Consider the following 19,479-nt stretch of genomic DNA (forward strand, 5'->3'; position numbering starts at 1 on the left):
ACCAGAAGGAGGCAGTCGCGTGTCTAGCGTGTTCTTAATGTTTTTCACGAAATAATCAGTATGTCTTTACTAATTCAGTCGAAATAGACAAATAAATTAACGTAACTGCAAACATAATGGATAGATGTAGTAGAAACACTAGAGAAAAAATATGTATATAGAGTTCAGTGTAAAGAATTCCTCTGTCATATTATTTTCAAAGTGAGAGTTTAAAAAACACGACTGTTATCAATACGGAATGTTTTTAAATGCCCGTTTAAAAACTTGCCAAAAAGACTGGGTCTCGCTGTATTGCTCAGGCTGCACTACAGCGTCTATTCACAGGCGCGATCCCACTACTGAGCGGCACGGGGGCTTTGGCCTGCTCCGTTTCCGGCCTGGGCCGGTGCACCCCTCCTTAGACGACCTGGTGGTCCCGGGCTCCCCCAGGAGCACCATATCGATACCGAACTTAGTGCGGACACCCGATCGGCATAGTCCGCTGCAGCTCAGAACTCCTGAGCTCAAACGATCCGCCAGCCTAAGCCTCCCAGCAACTTGGATTACAGGCGCACGCCACTGCACCCGGCGAGAGACAAGAGGATTTTTAGGGCATTTGAAGTTAAATTCATGACGTCATTTGACGCGTAGTAAAATTCCCGCCTACGGTGCCCAGCGACATCTTCTGGTGGCATACGGTACCAATTGCGTGATGAAAACAGGAAGTATGTCTTACAGCCTATCCGAATTCCACTGTAAAACTAGGTCTGTAAGTTATTAAAAGGACTGCAACGACAAAACAGCTAATATAGCTATTAGACATTTATATAATATCCACATTTTGAAATGTATTTTTGTTGTTGTTAAAAATACTTTGCACTTGTCCCATGAAAAAATATATTTTCTAATTAAATGTGATTTGATGCCTTGATTTATAAAGGTACACTATTTGCCCCATAATATCGAAACGCTCTTACTCCAACGTCATCACGCAGCCTTGGTGATTCCAGCTGTTCACAAAATTGACTCTTGTCAAGTTATTATTTAGAGGGACATTAAAGTCCATTTTAAAAGAAACTGTTTGGGAACGAAAGTCAATTTAGTGATTCATACATTTTCATAAGTCTTGGTGGCACAACATGGCCACTGTCTAGAATAGGAAGCAGGTCAGTTTTTCTCAATCGCTTTGGCTCAGTTCTCGAATGAGAATTATGTCTCTGAACAAATAGTTTCTTGTTCACACTAGATGAGATTTTTTATTTTTATTTAAGCAAATTGCACACGTTTTGGCACATGCAAAATGATCCATTGAATTATCAAAATCTGTCAGACATACACGTATATTCCATAAACATATATGAAATGTTTGTGTTGCCCGCTAAATTGACGTATTACCTGCTAGGTGAAATAGTAATCGCAATTTTTCACCGGTACATCGCAAGAGAAAACAGAAGTGGTGTTGACCAAAATATCTGGCTAGACCAAGAAGAGCGACAGGATGTTCACCAAGAAGGTGGGAACATGTAGTGTTACGTACAGTGAGGAGGTATAATTTATTGTTTTTAACAGATCTACCGCAGGTTTTTCATTGTTGCAGTTTTTTTTTTCATGGATGTTATTTTGTGGCGCATTTTCAACTCACTATACACTCACCTAAAGGATTATTAGGAACACCATACTAATACTGTGTTTGACCCCCTTAATTCTACGTGGCATGGATTCAACAAGGTGCTGAAAGCATTCTTTAGAAATGTTGGCCCATATTGATAGGATAGCATCTTGCAGTTGATGGAGATTTGTGGGATGCACATCCAGGGCACGAAGCTCCCGTTCCACCACATCCCAAAGATGCTCTATTGGGTTGAGATCTGGTGACTGTGGGGGCCATTTCAGTACAGTGAACTCATTGTCATATTCAAGAAACCAATTTGAAATGATTCAAGCTTTGTGACATGGTGCATTATCCTGCAGGAAGTAGCCATCAGAGGATGGGTACATGGTGGTCATAAAGGGATGGACATGGTCAGAAACAATTCTCAGGTAGGCCGTGGCATTTAAACGATGCCCAATTGGCACTAAGGGGCCTAAAGTGTGCCAATAAAACATCCCCCACACCATTACACCACCACCAGCAGCCTGCACAGTGGTAACAAGGCATGATGGATCCATGTTCTCATTCTGTTTACGCCAAATTCTGACTCTACCATTTGAATGTCTCAACAGAAATCGAGACTCATCAGACCAGGAAAAATTCTTCCAGTCTTCAACTGTCCAATTTTGGTGAGCTTGTGCAAATTGTAGCCTCTTTTTCCTATTTGTAGTGGAGATGAATGGTACCCGGTGGGGTCTTCTGCTGTTGTAGCCCATCCACCTCAAGGTTGTGCGTGTTGTGGCTTCACAAATGCTTTGCTGCATACCGCAGTTGTAACAAGTGGTTATTTCAGTCAAAGTTGCTCTTCTATCAGCTTGAATCAGTCTGCCCATTCTCCTCTGACCTCTAGCATCAACAAGGCATTTTCGCCCACAGGACTGCTTCATACTGGATGTTTTTCCCTTCTCACACCATTCTTTGTAAACCCTAGAAATGGTTGTGCGTGAAAATCCCAGTAACTGAGCAGATTGTGAAATACTCAGACTGGCCCGTCTGGCGCCAACAACCATGCCACGCTCAAAATTGCTTAAATCACCTTTCTTTCCCATTCTGACATTCAGTTTGGAGTTCAGGAGATTGTCTTGACCAGGACCACACCCCTAAATGCATTGAAGCAACTGCCATGTGATTGGTGGATTAGATAATTGCATTAATGAGAAATTGAACATGTGTTCCTAATAATCCTTTAGGTGAGTGTATTCCACTTTAAATGTAAGAAATATGTAAAAACTGACAAGAAAATTTAAATTGTTTACATGTAACACATTGGTAAATGTACTGTATACATACAAATGTGCATATCCTTTTTATGTGTACTACAGTATTGTACAGCATTGACTTCTCCAATTAAACCTTGAAATCGGCACCTAAAGATGTGTTTTACAAAATAGCATTCAGCTAGACAAAACTGCCATTCTTGTGTAGCAGTCAATATCCACACGTAGAACAAAACCGATATTTATATATAAATATTTCCAGGGTTGACTAAAATGTTGAAATAACATCTAAACATTTGACAATTTTTTAAAAACATTTTGGTGCCATTTGACAATTTTCTGACAATGACTAGGTTTTGAAGCATGAATTAAATGTTTTGGGTGAGTTACTACATTCTGCAGACATCCCATAGAGTTGTGATGTCCCATGAAACAGTTGTGACGATTGTACTTACAGTTTAGAGAATGTTAAGACTTTCAAGAGATGAGCCAAAACGATTGAGAAAAACTATAATGTTATACTGATAAAAACAGATCTTAGATCTGTATGGAAACCCAAGGTTATAATAAATTATATATTACAATTAGGTTATTCTTTCCTGTGTCCCAAACAGCATGATATTGGCCTTTGATTTAAAAACAAATTAGTACCATTAAATCATTTTTGTTGAGTGTAACAAAGTATGGGAGACTGGCTTTTATCAGCACACTATTTGAATACTGTATATTTAGCTTATAGGTGAACATGTGTATTATAAATAACAAGCAATACATTTTAAAAATAAAGAGAATAGGGGATGCAAACTTGATCCTTTAGATAGTCCTTGAAGTTGCGATTCTGGTTGTTTTATAAAAATACATTGTTTTCAGTGTTGTCTCTGCAGTTTGTAACAATTGATGTAAAAAAGCCTTTTATGAAATACATTTCATTGATGTTCACAAGTTGAAACATGAAGTTGAGTGGTTCGAAATGACTAATTTAACCCCCAAGCTTTCTCCTTTAAGCCTTGGGATGATGTTATGAAAATACAAAGACAAATCATTTGACATGCAGAGTATTTTAATATACTCACAGCATTATCGAAAAGAGACAACAACTTTACAAAACCCTGTATGTTCTGTCTGGTTTAAAAATGTGTACGTTTCACAAATAAAACTGAAATAAAAGCAAATTAAGGATTGACCAAATCGCTGATAATCAAACCATGAGAATAAAAGATTAACCGAATAGTATCATCATTATATGTCTTCAATCGCTTCACATCTGGAGTCGGCTCTCTGGGACTCATGCCTCTCTGGGTCTCTGGGATTCGTGCCTTGTGGCCTAGCTAAAAACAAAGACAGCACTGGGTTAAAATAGGTAATAACATGAAAAACATCAATTGTACATGAATGAGACTATGATTAACATTTATATATAAATCAGGGTCATTCCTAGAGATTCATGTATAGGGGTTATTTTTGGTCAAAGTTGGCTAAAAGTATACCTGTCTCAGTTTTTTAGACACTGATCTACAACCATTTCCAAGAAAGTTGGGACGCTGTGAAATGAAAAATGTAAATAAAAATAATGCAGTGATAACCAGATATTCAATAGAAAATATTACCAAGAAAACATAAAATGATGAAATTGAAAAATATAAATCTTTCTTGGAAAATACAGGCTCACTTTAAATGTGATGCCAGCAACACGTTTAAAAAATACTGGGACAGAGGCACCAAAAGACTGGAAAAGTTGTGTAAGGCTAAAAAACTAAATACAGGTGGAACATCTCACAACTAATTGTCTGTGAACACAGTACATCACTGCATCCATAAATGCAAGTTAAAACTATCATGCAAAGAAGAAACCAGATATAAACAAGATCCAGAACAGTTGCCGCCTTCTCTGGGCCAGAGCTCATTTAAAATGGACTGAGGCAAAGCAGAAAACTGTCCTATGGTCTGAGGAATCAACATTTTAAATTACTTTTGGGAATCATGGACACCATGTCCTCCGAGCTAAAGAGGGGAGAGACAATCTGGCTTGTATTCAGGGCACAGTTCAAAAGCCAGCATCTGTGATGGTATGGGGGTGCATTAGTGCACGGGTGACTTGCATATCTGTAAAAGCATCATTAATGCTGAACAATATATACAGGTTTGGGAGGAACATATGCTGCCATCCAGATTACGTCTTTTTCAGGGAAGGTCTAGCTTATTTCAGCAGGACAATGTCTAACCACATTCGGCATGTATTGAAACAGCATGGCTGCATAGTAAAAGAGTCTGGGTGCTAAACTGGCCTGCCTGCAGTCCAGACCAGTCACCCATTGAAAACATTTGGCGCATTATGAAACGAAAAATAAGACAAAAGAGACTCCAAACTGTTGAGCATCTGAAATCCTATATCAAGCAAGAATGGAAAAACGTTTTACTTGCAAAACTACAGCAATTGGTCCCCTCAGTTCCCAAAAGCTTACAGACAGTTGTTAAAAGAAGAGGTGATGCAACACAGTGGTAAACACGCCCTGTCCCTACTTTTATGACGTGTTGCTGGCATCATAATGGGCATGTATTTTTCCAAAAACAATAAAATCTCCCAGTTAACATTTGATATGTTGTCTGCATACTATTTTCAGTTAATTAAAGAGATAAATAATTTGTACATAATTGTATTTTTTTGGACATTACTTTTTGGATTGAATTTAAGAAAGTCATTTAAAAGTTCACTCTCTCCTCACCCATCCAACAACAAAAGGCACAAACATTGCTGTACTTTGTAGCCAAAGTATGTTTGGGATTCACAAGATAACACTTTTGTCCCGTTAATAAATGTTCTGTTGCCCACATATTTCAGCAAAAATGTAATGACTAGGATCAAAGTTACATTTGGATACTATACGGAATTTATCGGACTACCAGCAGACCCTCTGGTCTTGTGGGAACACTCCCGACACTAATGCATATCATTAACGTTTTGACCCAGGTTCAATTCCCCCCTCAGGCTTTCCAAATGTTGTCTCTCAGAAATGCTTATCCACTCATACTATTATAGCCGTCGCACAACTATATACAAATGCTGTGTCATACCATGAATGGCAAGACATATTAAAGATAATAATTGCCTTACATGAACCTTTTATATACATAAATGTGCACATCACAAAAGACCAAAAAGGGAATGGTTTTGCAGGTGGTGGCCACTGACATTTGCTCTCTCCTTATCCTTCATGACTGATTCTTCTCTAGTTGTGTTTTGCTAGTGTCCTTGTCACTACTGGTAGCATGGGGCGGTAACCTGCAGCCCATTCAGGTTGCACAGGGAGTCCAGCAGATCCCGGATGGCATATCCATACGTGCCGACGCAAAAAGGTTTGCTGTGTCTCCTAGTAGTCTCAAGAGCACGGAGGAGACACCAGGAGACAAGCCATTACACGAGGAGAGCTGGACAGGGCCGTAGAAGGGCATCAACCTAGCAGCAAGACCAAGATCTGCTCCTTTGTGCGAGGAGGAACAATAGGAGCACTGCCAAGAGCCCCACAAAATGACCTCCAGCAGCCTACTGGTGTGCATGTTTCTGACCAAACAGAGGGTGGCAGGAGGGCCCAACATCCTCAAGTGGGACCTGTGCTCACAGTCCAGCACTGTGCAGCTCAATTGGCATTCACCAGAGAACACCAGAATTGGCAGGTCTGCCATTGGCACCCTGTTCTCTTCACAGATGAGAGCAGGTTCACACTGAGCACATGGGAAAGATATGAAAGAGTCTGGAGATGCCATGGTGAACGTTATGCTGCTTGCAACATTATCCAGCATGACCAGTTTGGAGGTGGGTCAGTGATGGTCTGGGGAAGCATATCCTTGGAAGGTCGGACAGACCTCCACGTGCTAGCCAACGGTACCCTGACTGCTGTTAGGTACCGGGATGAAATCCTCAGACCGATTGTCAGAACTTACGCTGGTGCAGTGGGCCCTGGGTTCCTCCTGGTGCAGGACAATGCCCGGCCTCATGTGGCCAGAGTGTGTAGGCAGTTCATGGGTGATGAAGGCATTGATGCCACCGACTGGCCCTCACGTTCCCCAGACCTGAATCCAATTGAGAACCTCTGGGACATTATGGATTGGTGTATCCAACGCCGCCAAGTAGCACCACATATTGTCCAGGAGCTCACTGATGCCCTGATCCAGGTCTGGGAGGAGATCCCCCAGGACTCCATCCACCGTCTCATCAGGAGCATGGCTAGACATTGTCAGGAGTGCATACAGGCACATGGGGGCCAAACACACCACTGTCACATTATGAGTTACTGTGATGAAATCAAGTTGGAACAGCCTGTGATTTCAATTGTTTACTTCGATTTTCATCGTGTTGAATCCAGCCCTCAATCGGTTGGTGATTTTGGTTTCCATTGACCGTTGTTACATCATTTTGTTCTGAACACATTACACAATGTACAGTAGAGATTTTGATCTTTAATATATTTTGTTCGAGACCCAATGTGTGATTTAAGAGTTTCCTTAATTTTTGTATAATGATTGTTTTCTTTTGTCAAATATACACTTCTCAAAATAATCTTTCATTTTTAATCATAAATGTGACAGTGTCAGATGATAGAGGAATGCCTTCATCTTTTTCTATACATGATAGTACCCAGTTATTAATCGCAGTGCAACGAGTAGGTGATAACTATTAACTAGCCATCTGTTAGCTCTTGCAAACACAATACCTTCTCATTGGCTTAGCTCGTCTTAGGCTGAGATGACATTGCCCTCCAATATTGTAATTGGCAGGGATTTTACACTAATTATGCTACTATTTTCAACATCGAAGCTAATAATTTAGCTATCAGTTTAAACATCAAGCTAAATGTAATATAACATAACTGAGCGGCGGAAGTATTAACTATATAATAAACATTTGAATTCGCTGTCAAAAGTCGGTTCAGATCAATGCGGTTATATGTTCTCAGCACTCTGCTCCGTGTAATCTGAATCGAGAAATTAAGTTAATCTCTGTGTTAGCATCTAAATAGAACAAACTGTCAGTCAGCCTCAATGCAAAAAAGCAAATTTCCAGCTAGGTTAGCTGAAGTCTCTAACCTCTTCGCTGTATGTAGCTATTCATGTACTCAAGTAGTGACAGCAACCAAGGCATGAAAAGTCAATCTTCACACTTGGATATGGATTAACCAATTGGAGTAAGGTGATACCATGACATACTTTGGTATGCTTAAGGACAAGGAAATAAATGTATACAGAAATAAAAGATTATGGGAAAAAATGAATATTGAAATATAGAAATGATCAAGGAAAATAATAAAAAGGGATATAATATTAATACATTTATTATAATTCTTAAATGTATAAACATTTATTGATACATTTATTTATTTCGAATTATGGCATGTATGGTCCTCCAAAATTATCGGCCACCATCCCCAATTATCGGCCACCTTAATATTTTGTTCAGTGACGTATTATTTCATTTTAATTTGTTTTAAAAATGACAGATCATAGTGTTCTCAAAAGAAAAAAAAAAGAATGATCACTTTGATGTTACATGATGTCTGGTTGGTCACGCAAGTTTAATATCACAAATTGCAACTTAAAATCATCTTGTTTTTTTAACTACATTTCTATCAAATGGTGGTGGGCTAGTTTATTAGCCAAACATACTGTGGTTTTCCAGGGCATTTACATTTTGAACTTTGCAGAATTTAGTTCTCCGACCACTAGAAATCTATGGCTGATATTAGGAAGACGTTACCCAATATTTACAGGAGAGAGCTTGCTTCAGATGAGCAACTCATGTTCAAAGAATCAAACTCCGAGCATGCTGTCAAATGGGCTAAAGCCCCCTGAAACAGGCCTAGCGATGCCCCTGGGTATGCCTTTCCTTTTTGGTTGGGGAGTGTGTGAGGCACACAGAACAGGGATGTGAGTTTTGCCAGCATACTCAACAAGGGCTGGGTACAAACATTTGTCCATCTAATAAGTAAAACACTCAAAAACCTTGTATCATTTACCTGTAATAGTCTGAGAAGTCTATTTTCACAGTTTCTTTTTTTATATCTGTCAAACATTGACAAATGTTGATTTATAGTGACAAACTAACACTGTCCAACATCCTGCCTACAGCCCTGACCCCCGTCTTGACTGAGCTGGTATTTGTACCAGATCATTAACACTTAACAGTGGTTCATTTTCATGAACAAAGACTGATATGTTCACTCTGCTTGGTTTCAGGACCAATCCAGACTGTTCAGTACCTGCTCTGGGTCTTGGTCCACTTGAGGGCGTGTCTTGGGGGAACAGTAACAGAGGGGTGGTAGAAGGGGCAGCTAGTACGCTTACACTGGGCTGCAAACCGACAGGGCTGAGAAACACAGAGACCCAGGTCACATCTCCAACAGGAACTTAAAGGGACAGTTAGTGTAGCACTTCATCTACATGCCTACAATCAGACAACCTGGTGGAACTGGAAGTCATCAGAAACAGCCTGAAAACACCAGCCACCAGCCATTATCCAACTGTACACATACCTGGCCAGGAGGATGAGGCTCCTCAATGCCAAAATCCAAAACTACTAATTTAAATGTATATGGCATTTTTTCAGCAGTAAAAGGCTGGACATCCTTACTATGTCACATGACAATAATTGTAATAAGCAGATTTAAGACATGTATTTGATAAACAGTTACAGCTGGTCTTGGGGGACCAGGGTCCCATCCTGTAGGACTCTCACCTTGGGGTGGTAGAAAGGACAGTCCATCTTCTTACACTCTGGGAAGAAACGACACACACTGCTGGTCTGGGGTGGGGGCACTGTGGGAAGACAAACCCAGAGATAAACCTGCTGTTAGAAAAGCTAAATAACTAAAAATCGCTGAAGCCCCATGTAATGTCCCAATAGAAAACATCTAAATAACCATAATATACCAAAAATGTTTGAGTGTTAACTTTAAGTGGGTTTGGATAAAAAACTGTCAAAAGTCCAGAAAAGATGTGTCTGTACCCGGTCTGACAGGCGGGGTGAAGGGGGCGGGACCTCTGCGGCTGACATGAGTGAAAGGGCAGTCGGGTTTGGAGCACTTGCTGTCAAACTTACAGTTAGGATGGACGAACAGGCATTTGTCCCCAAACTTACAGCTAGGGAAGGTCCTAAACACAGAGCAAATGAAAGACTAGTAGTTAAGCCAATATAAACAGATTCAATAATATACTACCATTAATTCCACAAAACATTAAGTTTTTATTGTTGGATGTTTTCATTTATAATCCACTGAAGAGAAACAGATAAGCTTGTGTAATAGGAAAATAAAGTCTTCAGGCAGACAGTCGGGCGGGCACAAAGTCAGGCAGACAGTCAGCCAGACAGTCAGCCACACAGTCAGCCAGACAGTCAGGCACACAGTCAGCCAGACAGTCAGCCACACAGTCAGCCAGACAGTCAGCCAGACAGTCAGCCAGACAGTCAGCCACACAGTCAGCCACACAGTCAGCCACACAGTCAGCCACACAGTCAGCCACACAGTCAGCCACACAGTCAGCCAGACAGTCAGCCAGACAGTCAGCCAGACAGTCAGCCAGACAGTCAGCCAGACAGTCAGCCAGACAGTCAGCCAGACAGTCAGCCAGACAGTCAGCCAGACAGTCGGGCGGGCCGGGTCCTTACTTGCACTGTGTTGTAGGATGATGGTACACACACTCATCTCCACTCTTACAGACAGGCCAGAACTTGCAGCGCTCCAGAACCTTCTGTCTCTTCAAGGGAACAGGCTCCTCTCCGTTCTCCACATCCATCACTTCTTCTGAAACACCGGATAGAGAAAACATGATGGTAGATCTCAATCAGGGTACCCATTATGCTTAGAAATCCCATTGTCTCTCAAAAGACATAAATGCCCACTACTTCAATAATTTTACTGCTCTTCAGGCTTCATTCTGGGGTTCAAAGACTGGCCAACATCTCACCTCACCACATCTGCAATTCATTTAAAAACAATGACTTCCAGTAGCTTAACGTTCAGCCGTGTTCAGGAGGTCGTGTTCAGGAAACATCGGTCACTTCAGCAACGTAATGGAGAACAAACAGGTGTTCTGCTGCAAGCTCACACCTGGCTAACACCTGGCTAACACCTGGCTAACACCTGGCTAACACACGGCTAACACACGGCTAACACACGGCTAATACACGGCTAACACCTGGCTAATACATGGCTAATACACGGCTAACACACGGCTAACACACGGCTAACACACGGCTAACACACGGCTAATACACGGCTAACACCACTAATACACGGCTAACACCACTAATACATCACTAACACATGGCTAATGCATCCAATTAATAAAACTGGCAGACCAGGTGGACAAGAACTCATCACATTACAATCAACCCCGTGCAACTAATCAACCCAGTACTAATCCCTCACCATCGGAGTACTGTGAGTCCCCCTGCAACCGCTGATGAATGCTGATTTTAGGCTTGGGTCCGAGGTGGATGGAGTGCTCAGTCATAGTGGGCTTTGCCGGTTTAGGACAGCTGTCATCGGTCTCCATGTCACAGTCTCCTAGGTTTCCCAGAGGACTAGGAACCCCGTCCAGGGTCACAATGAATTTAGGACTGGCTGACCTCATGGCGTCAGTCCTCTCACGACTGGAGGAGAGAGACATACATTATCATCACCAAAATATGTCCAAAGACCAGACAAGCATCAGATACATTGTTTAACATACAGGCTGCTTGGCCTTAGTGAACCCATCTGGGCCAGCCCAGTACAGTCAGGTCATAGTGTCAAGGACCCATCTGGGCCAGCCCAGTACAGTGCGGGTCATAGTGTCAAGGACCCATCTGGGCCAGCCCAGTACAGTGCGGGTCATAGTGTCAAGGACCCATCTGGGCCAGCCCAGTACAGTGCGGGTCATAGTGTCAAGGACCCATCTGGGCCAGCCCAGTACAGTGCGGGTCATAGTGTCAAGGACCCATCTGGGCCAGCCCAGTACAGTGCGGGTCATAGTGTCAAGGACCCATCTGGGCCAGCCCAGTACAGTGCGGGTCACATTGGTTAGTCATACCTGGTCTGCTGCACCATCCGTGGAACAGCTGGCAGGTCCTCCTCCTTCACCATGGTCCCCAGTCTGCTCCTGATAGGAACTGTGGTCTCCTCCGCTCTGCTGCTCCTCATAGTTGCCACCTCCTCAAGTCCCAACCGACTCCTTACAGGAACATTTTCTTCCAAGCCCAGTCGACTCCTTACAGGCACCTTGGAGAATCACAATGGAAGTCAGACTCATATACCCAACCTAACCACACAAACACTTCCCCCCAAACACGACACATCTGGACCATAAGATAGGGGAAACCTGGCAATGGTCTTATTAGTGATACAAGCATCTGTACATTATTCTATGCTGAAATGTTGTATGATACAAATCATTTAACTCATAATTTCCTCACCTCTGGCTCCAGTTGTCCCAATCTGCTCCTGACTGGTGCCACCTCCTCCCCCAGTTCAGGTCTCCTCATGATGAAGGAGCGCGTGTCAAAGGGCTTCAGAACATTCCCCTCCGCCACCTCCAGAGCTGGACAGGATGATGTGAAATAAACCAATATTTAGTTAGTTACACTAGTCTAAGCCCTCAGGGAGTCGGACGACACAGTCAAAGCCTTCAGGGAGTCGGACGACACAGTCAAAGCCCTCAGGGAGTCGGACGACACAGTCGTCATCTAGGTTTGTTAATGAATCTCCCCTCCTTGTGTTCAGCAGGATGGACTCACCCAGATAGTCCCTCTGGAGGGGTCTCAGGTTCCCCTCTGGGACGTCCAGCTGCAGCCGGGATGTCAGGGTCCGGGGAGGAGCTACGGGGGGGTATAAGGAGACACACAGTCACTACAGAACTGTAATTCAGGTATAGGGGTCTGGACCGTGGTCAGGGCTACCTAGCTGTCTCGGAGCCTCTGGGTTCGGTAGGGGTCTGGACCGTGGTCAGGGCGTACCTAGCTGTCTCGGGGGCTGGGGTTCGGAGGGGGTGTAGGTCTGCGCTCTCGGGGCCAGGCCATGAAGGTGCTCTTGGACCAGCTGAATGGCAGCGTTCATCTCGTCGGTGGCAGAACGGGTCCTTGGTGCCACGGGGACCATCTGTCTCTGTGGTACTGAGAGAGCAGGTTTTGGGGGCACAATGTAATTAAACATCTGAATTGGAGAAGTTCAGATAGTCCACTCCTCTTTTAGTCTGCTAGTTTACACCAAATGAAGTCAATATGATCTGTCATGGTAACATCATGGTCAGCAGGCTACATTTCTAATAGTCAAATGCATTGCTCATCAGAGCAGACAGACTTGAGAAGGATGGCATCATTGAAAGAGAACAGGAAGTGTCAAAGAAAGTGATTTCAGAACCCTTGAGGTTCAATACATTAAGGACATCTTCAACAACACCACAGAGACAGAGGTGCAGTGGGTGACAGGCGTACCAGGTTGGTAGGTTGTAGTCTTGTTGACAGACACCTGAGCTTCAGACATCGCCCTCATCAGCAGATTCTTGTTGGCCTGTTTGGCCGGAGGAAGGGTTGGTCTAGAAACACAGAGGTCAACATTAATGTGAGAGAACAAGGAATATTAATTACAGTCCATCTCATGATAAACTGTCGGAATGAATGCCAATGCATGTCCCACTTCTACCACCAGTGTGTTGGTTTGTCTTGTTAACAGTCTCTGGTAACCAGCTGAATTATTGTGATAAATGCTCTCTGTTGAGGCTTTTCAGTTTACTGTCTCAGCTCTACGTAGGAATGTCACAATGCTAAGTACCAGAATGACTGAGATGAGATGGCCAAGAACACAGAGCTGCTGCCCGAAGGTTTATTAAAGGAATTAATCGGGAGTTCGTACTTCTCGCAAAACAATGAACAGTTTTTGAAAATAGAGGTAGAGAGGTGTGTGTATTTGGTGTGCATCTGTTTCTTACTTGCGTTCTGGTTTGGATGGCAGAGACACTCTGCTGGACATGACCTTGACCCCATAGCCTTCGTCCTCCTCGTCATCCTCTTCCTCCAGCTCATCGCTGTCTGGTCCCTGGTCGGATGCCTGGTTTATCAGAACCACTGAGCTGGCCACCGGAGCCTTACGTTTCCGGGAACCGTCATCCAGCTGAAATGGACCACAGAAGCCCGAACACACCAATCAGAATACACCAATAGAGACCAATAGTACCAGGGCCAGAGGGGATCCAGGCCAGGTACTAACATGCTCACAAAGACCAGAGGGGATCCAGGCCTGGTACTAACATGCTCACAAAGACCAGAGGGGATCCAGGCCTGGTACTAACATGCTCAGACAGACCAGAGGGGATCCAGGCCTGGTACTAACATGCTCACAAAGACCAGAGGGGATCCAGGCCTGGTACTAACATGCTCAGACAGACCAGAGGGGATCCAGGCCTGGTACTAACATGCTCACAAAGACCAGAGGGGATCCAGGCCTGGTACTAACATGCTCAGACAGACCAGAGGGGATCCAGGCCTGGTACTAACATGCTCACAAAGACCAGAGGGGATCCAGGCCTGGTACTAACATGCTCACAAAGACCAGAGGGGATCCAGGCCTGGTACTAACATGCTCACAAAGACCAGAGGGGATCCAGGCCTGGTACTAACATGCTCACAAAGACCAGAGGGGATCCAGGCCTGGTACTAACATGCTCACAAAGACCAGAGGGGATCCAGGCCTGGTACTAACATGCTCAGACAGACCAGAGGGGATCCAGGCCTGGTACTAACATGCTCACAAAGACCAGAGGGGATCCAGGCCTGGTACTAACATGCTCAGACAGACCAGAGGGGATCCAGGCCTGGTACTAACATGCTCACAAAGACCAGAGGGGATCCAGGCCTGGTACTAACATGCTCAGACAGACCAGAGGGGATCCAGGCCTGGTACTAACATGCTCAGACAGACCAGAGGGGATCCAGGCCTGGTACTAACATGCTCACAAAGACTACTGGAATAAATATTGAACAAGAACACAGCTGCCCTATGGGGAACTTAAAACTCTTTGTGAGACCATGTTGTCAATTGTTCTTGGCTGAATCTCTGGTTAATCTAAGAGCAGCCTGTAAGAAACTGAGAGGGCCCTTCCTGAACGTGATTAGGCAGAATGAGCCCAGCTGACTGTGGTCTCACATACCCTGCTGCCTCCATCTCTGTACCCCCGACAGTCAGTGCTGCTGCCTCCATCTCTGTACCCCCGACAGTCAGTGCTGCTGCCTCCATCTCTGTACCCCCGACAGTCAGTGCTGCTGCCTCCATCTCTGTACCCCCGACTGTCTCTGTTGCTCCTGCTGTCCAGCTGATAGCTGTCGTGCTGCTGCCGGCCGTGAGACCCCGAGGACCCCTCTGAGGACCTATGGGCATCCGCAGACCTGCCTGTCCCTGAGGACCTTCCCTGGGGTGGCCGGTAGATCTGAGCGGAGGCCCGCCCCCCTCCTCCAACAGAAGTGGATCCACGCAGGCGACCCGGGAGGACGCCCATATCCACTGGGTCCTCGCCTATGAATTCATCGTCCTGCTCAGGCTTGATATCAATGACGGCCTCGGAGGAGGGGGAGTCCATCAGGGGCTTGACAGATGAGGTGAGGCGGGATGTGGTCTTGTCTGAGGAAACCCTTCTGAACAGAACAACCATTGATCAATTAAAACCACTCTGCTTTCTTTAAAGATGCAGACAATAGAATAGAACAACATTCATAGTTTCCTTCCTGTGTTTAGCTTATTCACTGAAATTAAAGCTAGACAGTAAGGAAGCATAGAACATTCAGAAAAAACAACAAATATTTGGTGTGAGTCAGTGCTGAGATGTATCAATGTGTTGTAATGCGAGTCAGTGCTGAGATGTATCAATGTGTTGTAATGCGAGTCAGTGCTGGGATGTAACAATGTGTTGTAATGCGAGTCAGTGCTGGGATGTATCAATGTGTTGTAATGCGAGTCAGTGCTGGGATGTATCAATGTGTTGTAATGCGAGTCAGTGCTGGGATGTATCAATGTGTTGTAATGCGAGTCAGTGCTGGGATGTATCAATGTGTTGTAATGCGAGTCAGTGGTGGGATGTAACAATGTGTTGTAATGCGAGTCAGTGGTGGGATGTATCAATGTGTTGTAATGCGAGTCAGTGGTGGGATGTATCAATGTGTTGTAATGCGAGTCAGTGGTGGGATGTAACAATGTGTTGTAATGCGAGTCAGTGGTGGGATGTATCAATGTGTTGTAATGCGAGTCAGTGGTGGGATGTAGCGATTTGTTTTAATGAGAGTCAGTGCTGGGATTTATTACATTCTTTGGTTTGATAAATGGCTAAACCTCCATAGAGTGTTTGTTAGGATTCTTGTACATTATTAAAGCTGATATGATCCATGATCTTATCAGTGAGTCTAGTGTGAAATTTCAGAGTCAAATCAATGTCAAGACTGACCTGTGCTCATGAGCAGAGCTCGACACTCTGGCCTCGGTTCTATCAGAATGGGAGCTGGAGACTGCAAGGCCCTTTGACTCCTCCTCCTTCCTTTCGCCGATTCCGGCCACAGCTCTGGTGTGGGAGTACAGTGGAGGCCTCGGGCACGCTGGTTCTACAAGCACAGACTGTCAAGTTATTCAGAGCCAAGGCAGTTCTATAACATCCACAAACAGCTAGATAACATTATGCTACTGTAACCACCCTAGCATTGATAAGGCTGTAATATTATCTCCCCTTGGTCATCAGGCTTGGCATTGAACAACAAGGTCTTTAAATTCACACTAGGGTGATACTGTCTCTGTTCACCACCGTATGGTGACTTTTCCTTCAAGGTAACCGGTGCTTCTTAGTGGTGACAGGGACGTACCTACAGCCACTGACCTCAGCTTCTCCAGGACGCCATGTAACCTGGAACAAAACACTGTGGTTGAGGAAAACGGAAAACCTCCATAGAGAAATAAAAAAACAATTAACAATCCTCCTCTCAGCACAGGACAACTAACCACCTGTAGACAGGTCCCAGATTTGTGCCATCCAGCAACACCATGTCTTAAGAAGTCAGACTATGACTTAAGAAATGAGACTTAAGAAATAAGCAACATGACATCTCAGAGCAGGCTAAACAGGTAACACCTACCAGACAGTGAACTTGATGGTGTTGTTGCCGAGGAAGAGGGACAGATCATCAGACATTTGCTGGGAAGTCTTCTTATTGGCCACCATCACCATGATATAGTCTGGTAGCTCTTCATCTGGGAGACAGAGCACATTTTTGTGTAAACTCTTGTCACAGCTAGTTCTACTGTAGCTGACACTTCAATCTTATGAAAACAAGCTTAGAAAATGATACATCTGTCATAGAAAGTAACATTTTTGTAAATAAAGTCACCATCACCAGTGATCAATTAATTTTAAACCTCATTGGTAGAAAAATCAACCAGTGAAACAAACGTATATTTAAAATGTCAAACAACAGTCTGATTATTACTTGCAGTAGATGTACTTTAATACCTGCGGTAGTAAATATTCACACTTACCGACATAGGCACCTAGTTCCTGAAGCTTTCCCTTTATAGCAGCCTAGGAAAAATAACATTTTCAACTGCCAGTTTAGGCCAAAATACCACTAGCTAGTTATTGTACCTTACAAACTAGTCTTGCTAGTTTGGCTATCTAGACAAGTTAGCTATATTTATTATGTCTAACGTTAGAATTTATATATATATTATCAAACCAAACATTAAAAAAAAATTATAGTTAACTCATTACCCTTAAAACTCCCTTGCCCCAATTCTCTAAGAGATGCTAGCTAACTACCGTTAGCTGAATGAGCTACAATCGGCTACAAAAGCTAAAGAAAGTGGTAGCGCTAACGTCGCTGTAACTACAGAACTGTAACAAGCCACCAACACAAGTAACGAAATGAACTAACCCGTATTTTCTTGCTTATTTCCGTGCCGATCTCCATGTTTGCGTGTTAAGTAGTTAATAAATTACGAACCTTTATTAATAAAAAGCAGGAGCTAAGTCACTAAACGAACATGCCCTGCCAACAAAACATTAGCGCCGCTGAGTGACCGTAAAATGCTGCTAGCAAACACATTCGCAATGCATTGTGGGGTAGTGTCTACTGCCAAGTGGTTGCACAGTTGCGTCACAAAACGCCAGGCAAGCCATAGCTAGACCACTGGAATAAATACAGCTTGACCTGTGAGGACATTTTCCCTATTTCTTGTCACTCGTTTGCCCCTGAACAGAGGTAATCACTTTGGACAGGTCGCAATGTCAACAAGCGTATGTATTGTTAGTATGTAGACACTTCGCATTCTCTCTCCCACGGTCAGATTTGATAGACAGACATCATACAGTAAAAACACCCGCAAAAATCCACAAAAACCAAAAACCCGACCAAAAGTTATTTTTACTATACAACCCTATCCGTAAATCGACCCACCCGAGCCCATTTTTGCTCGCACACTGTCATTACAAATAGACCAATTTGTTGAGGAAATCTTCCCACCTGGCAACACTGCTCCCACCACGTAAATGTTGGTATTCTGGTGGCCAGCTTATCGGGTAAACAAATTAAGCTTATGGTGAGCATAACCACATATGTTTTGTTTTTAAAGGAATATCAATAAAAAATAAATTAAACGTGACCCAGTGAATTAACCAGTTGCCAGTAGGGGACAGACAGTGACTATCTTTTAAATGTGTTACCTCGTGGTCGTTTTTCTGCTGAAGGTACTTCACCAGTTCAACAGGCCTGGTAAAGATAATTTTACCCTTTTAACCATGGGATCCTAGGACACGATCCCATGATTAAAACAACATGAGATGTGCTGTGACCACTAGTAGCCTACCAGGCTGTACAGAGGCCTACACAATGTCCTGACTACTACCTTATACAGTCATGAGAAAAGGTACACCGCCTGTGAAGTCATATTTTTATTAACATATTTTGATACATTGATATTTGAGCTTAATTACAACAACATTCACAGATAAAGGTAACCCAATTCAACAAATCACACAAAAAACATTCATGCAATTACAAATGAACAGAAATTCAATTTCATAGTGCAGATTCAATACCTGCACTACTAGATTCAATACCAGCTGGTGTCGACCCCTTTTTGCCCACTTTTCTTTACCATACTGCTTCAACTGTATCACTTTTGAAGCCTTTCTTGGATACACGACCAGCTTCAAGTTCTCCTTACAGCATTTCAATAGAATTGAAATCTTGGTTTTGACCCATGACTTTCATAGCCTTCCATTTCCTATTTTTGAGCCATTCTGTTGTAACTTTGAATGTGTGTTTTGGATCATTGTCCTTTTGCAAGATCCATGTTTGGTTCAACTTCAGCTTTTTGACAGTTGGCCTCATTTATTGCTCAAGAATGCTCTGGTACAATACGAAATTCATGGTACAATACGGAATTCATGGTACAATACAAAATTCATGGTATAATATGGAATTCATGGTACAATATGGAATGCATGGTACAATATGGAATTCATGGTACAATATGGAATTCATGGTTGGTTTAGTGATGGTCAGTCGGCCAGGTCCTGTGGTAGGAAAGCAGCCACAAACCATACTGCCTCTGTGCTTTACGGTTGAGGGTC

The 19,479-nt window shown here is 43.4% G+C and overlaps 1 protein-coding gene across 2 annotated transcripts; it reads right to left on the minus strand.

Annotated features, from left to right (window-relative positions):
• Positions 1 to 3,886: 3,886 nt before the first annotated feature.
• Positions 3,887 to 18,023, minus strand: zc3h14 (zinc finger CCCH-type containing 14). 2 transcript variants are annotated; one of them, XM_029114681.2, is made up of 18 exons: positions 17,780 to 18,023; positions 17,385 to 17,427; positions 16,985 to 17,099; positions 16,715 to 16,755; positions 16,306 to 16,459; positions 15,022 to 15,499; positions 13,804 to 13,985; positions 13,310 to 13,410; positions 12,833 to 12,988; positions 12,614 to 12,694; positions 12,293 to 12,417; positions 11,911 to 12,098; positions 11,268 to 11,491; positions 10,505 to 10,640; positions 9,845 to 9,990; positions 9,575 to 9,654; positions 9,099 to 9,205; positions 3,887 to 4,175 (listed from the first exon to the last, which is right to left on the minus strand). In XM_029114681.2, the coding sequence occupies exons 1-18, from the start codon at positions 17,813 to 17,815 to the stop codon at positions 4,172 to 4,174; spliced, it is 2,397 nt and encodes a 798-aa protein (XP_028970514.1). In that variant the 5' UTR covers positions 17,816 to 18,023; the 3' UTR covers positions 3,887 to 4,171. The 2 variants fall into 2 exon arrangements, with proteins under 2 accessions (XP_028970514.1, XP_028970513.1); XM_029114680.2 differs by having other exon boundaries at positions 15,022 to 15,502.
• Positions 18,024 to 19,479: the final 1,456 nt, after the last annotated feature.

This window comes from Esox lucius, chromosome 18 (assembly GCF_011004845.1).
Source record: "Esox lucius isolate fEsoLuc1 chromosome 18, fEsoLuc1.pri, whole genome shotgun sequence".
NCBI lineage: Eukaryota > Metazoa > Chordata > Actinopteri > Esociformes > Esocidae > Esox > Esox lucius.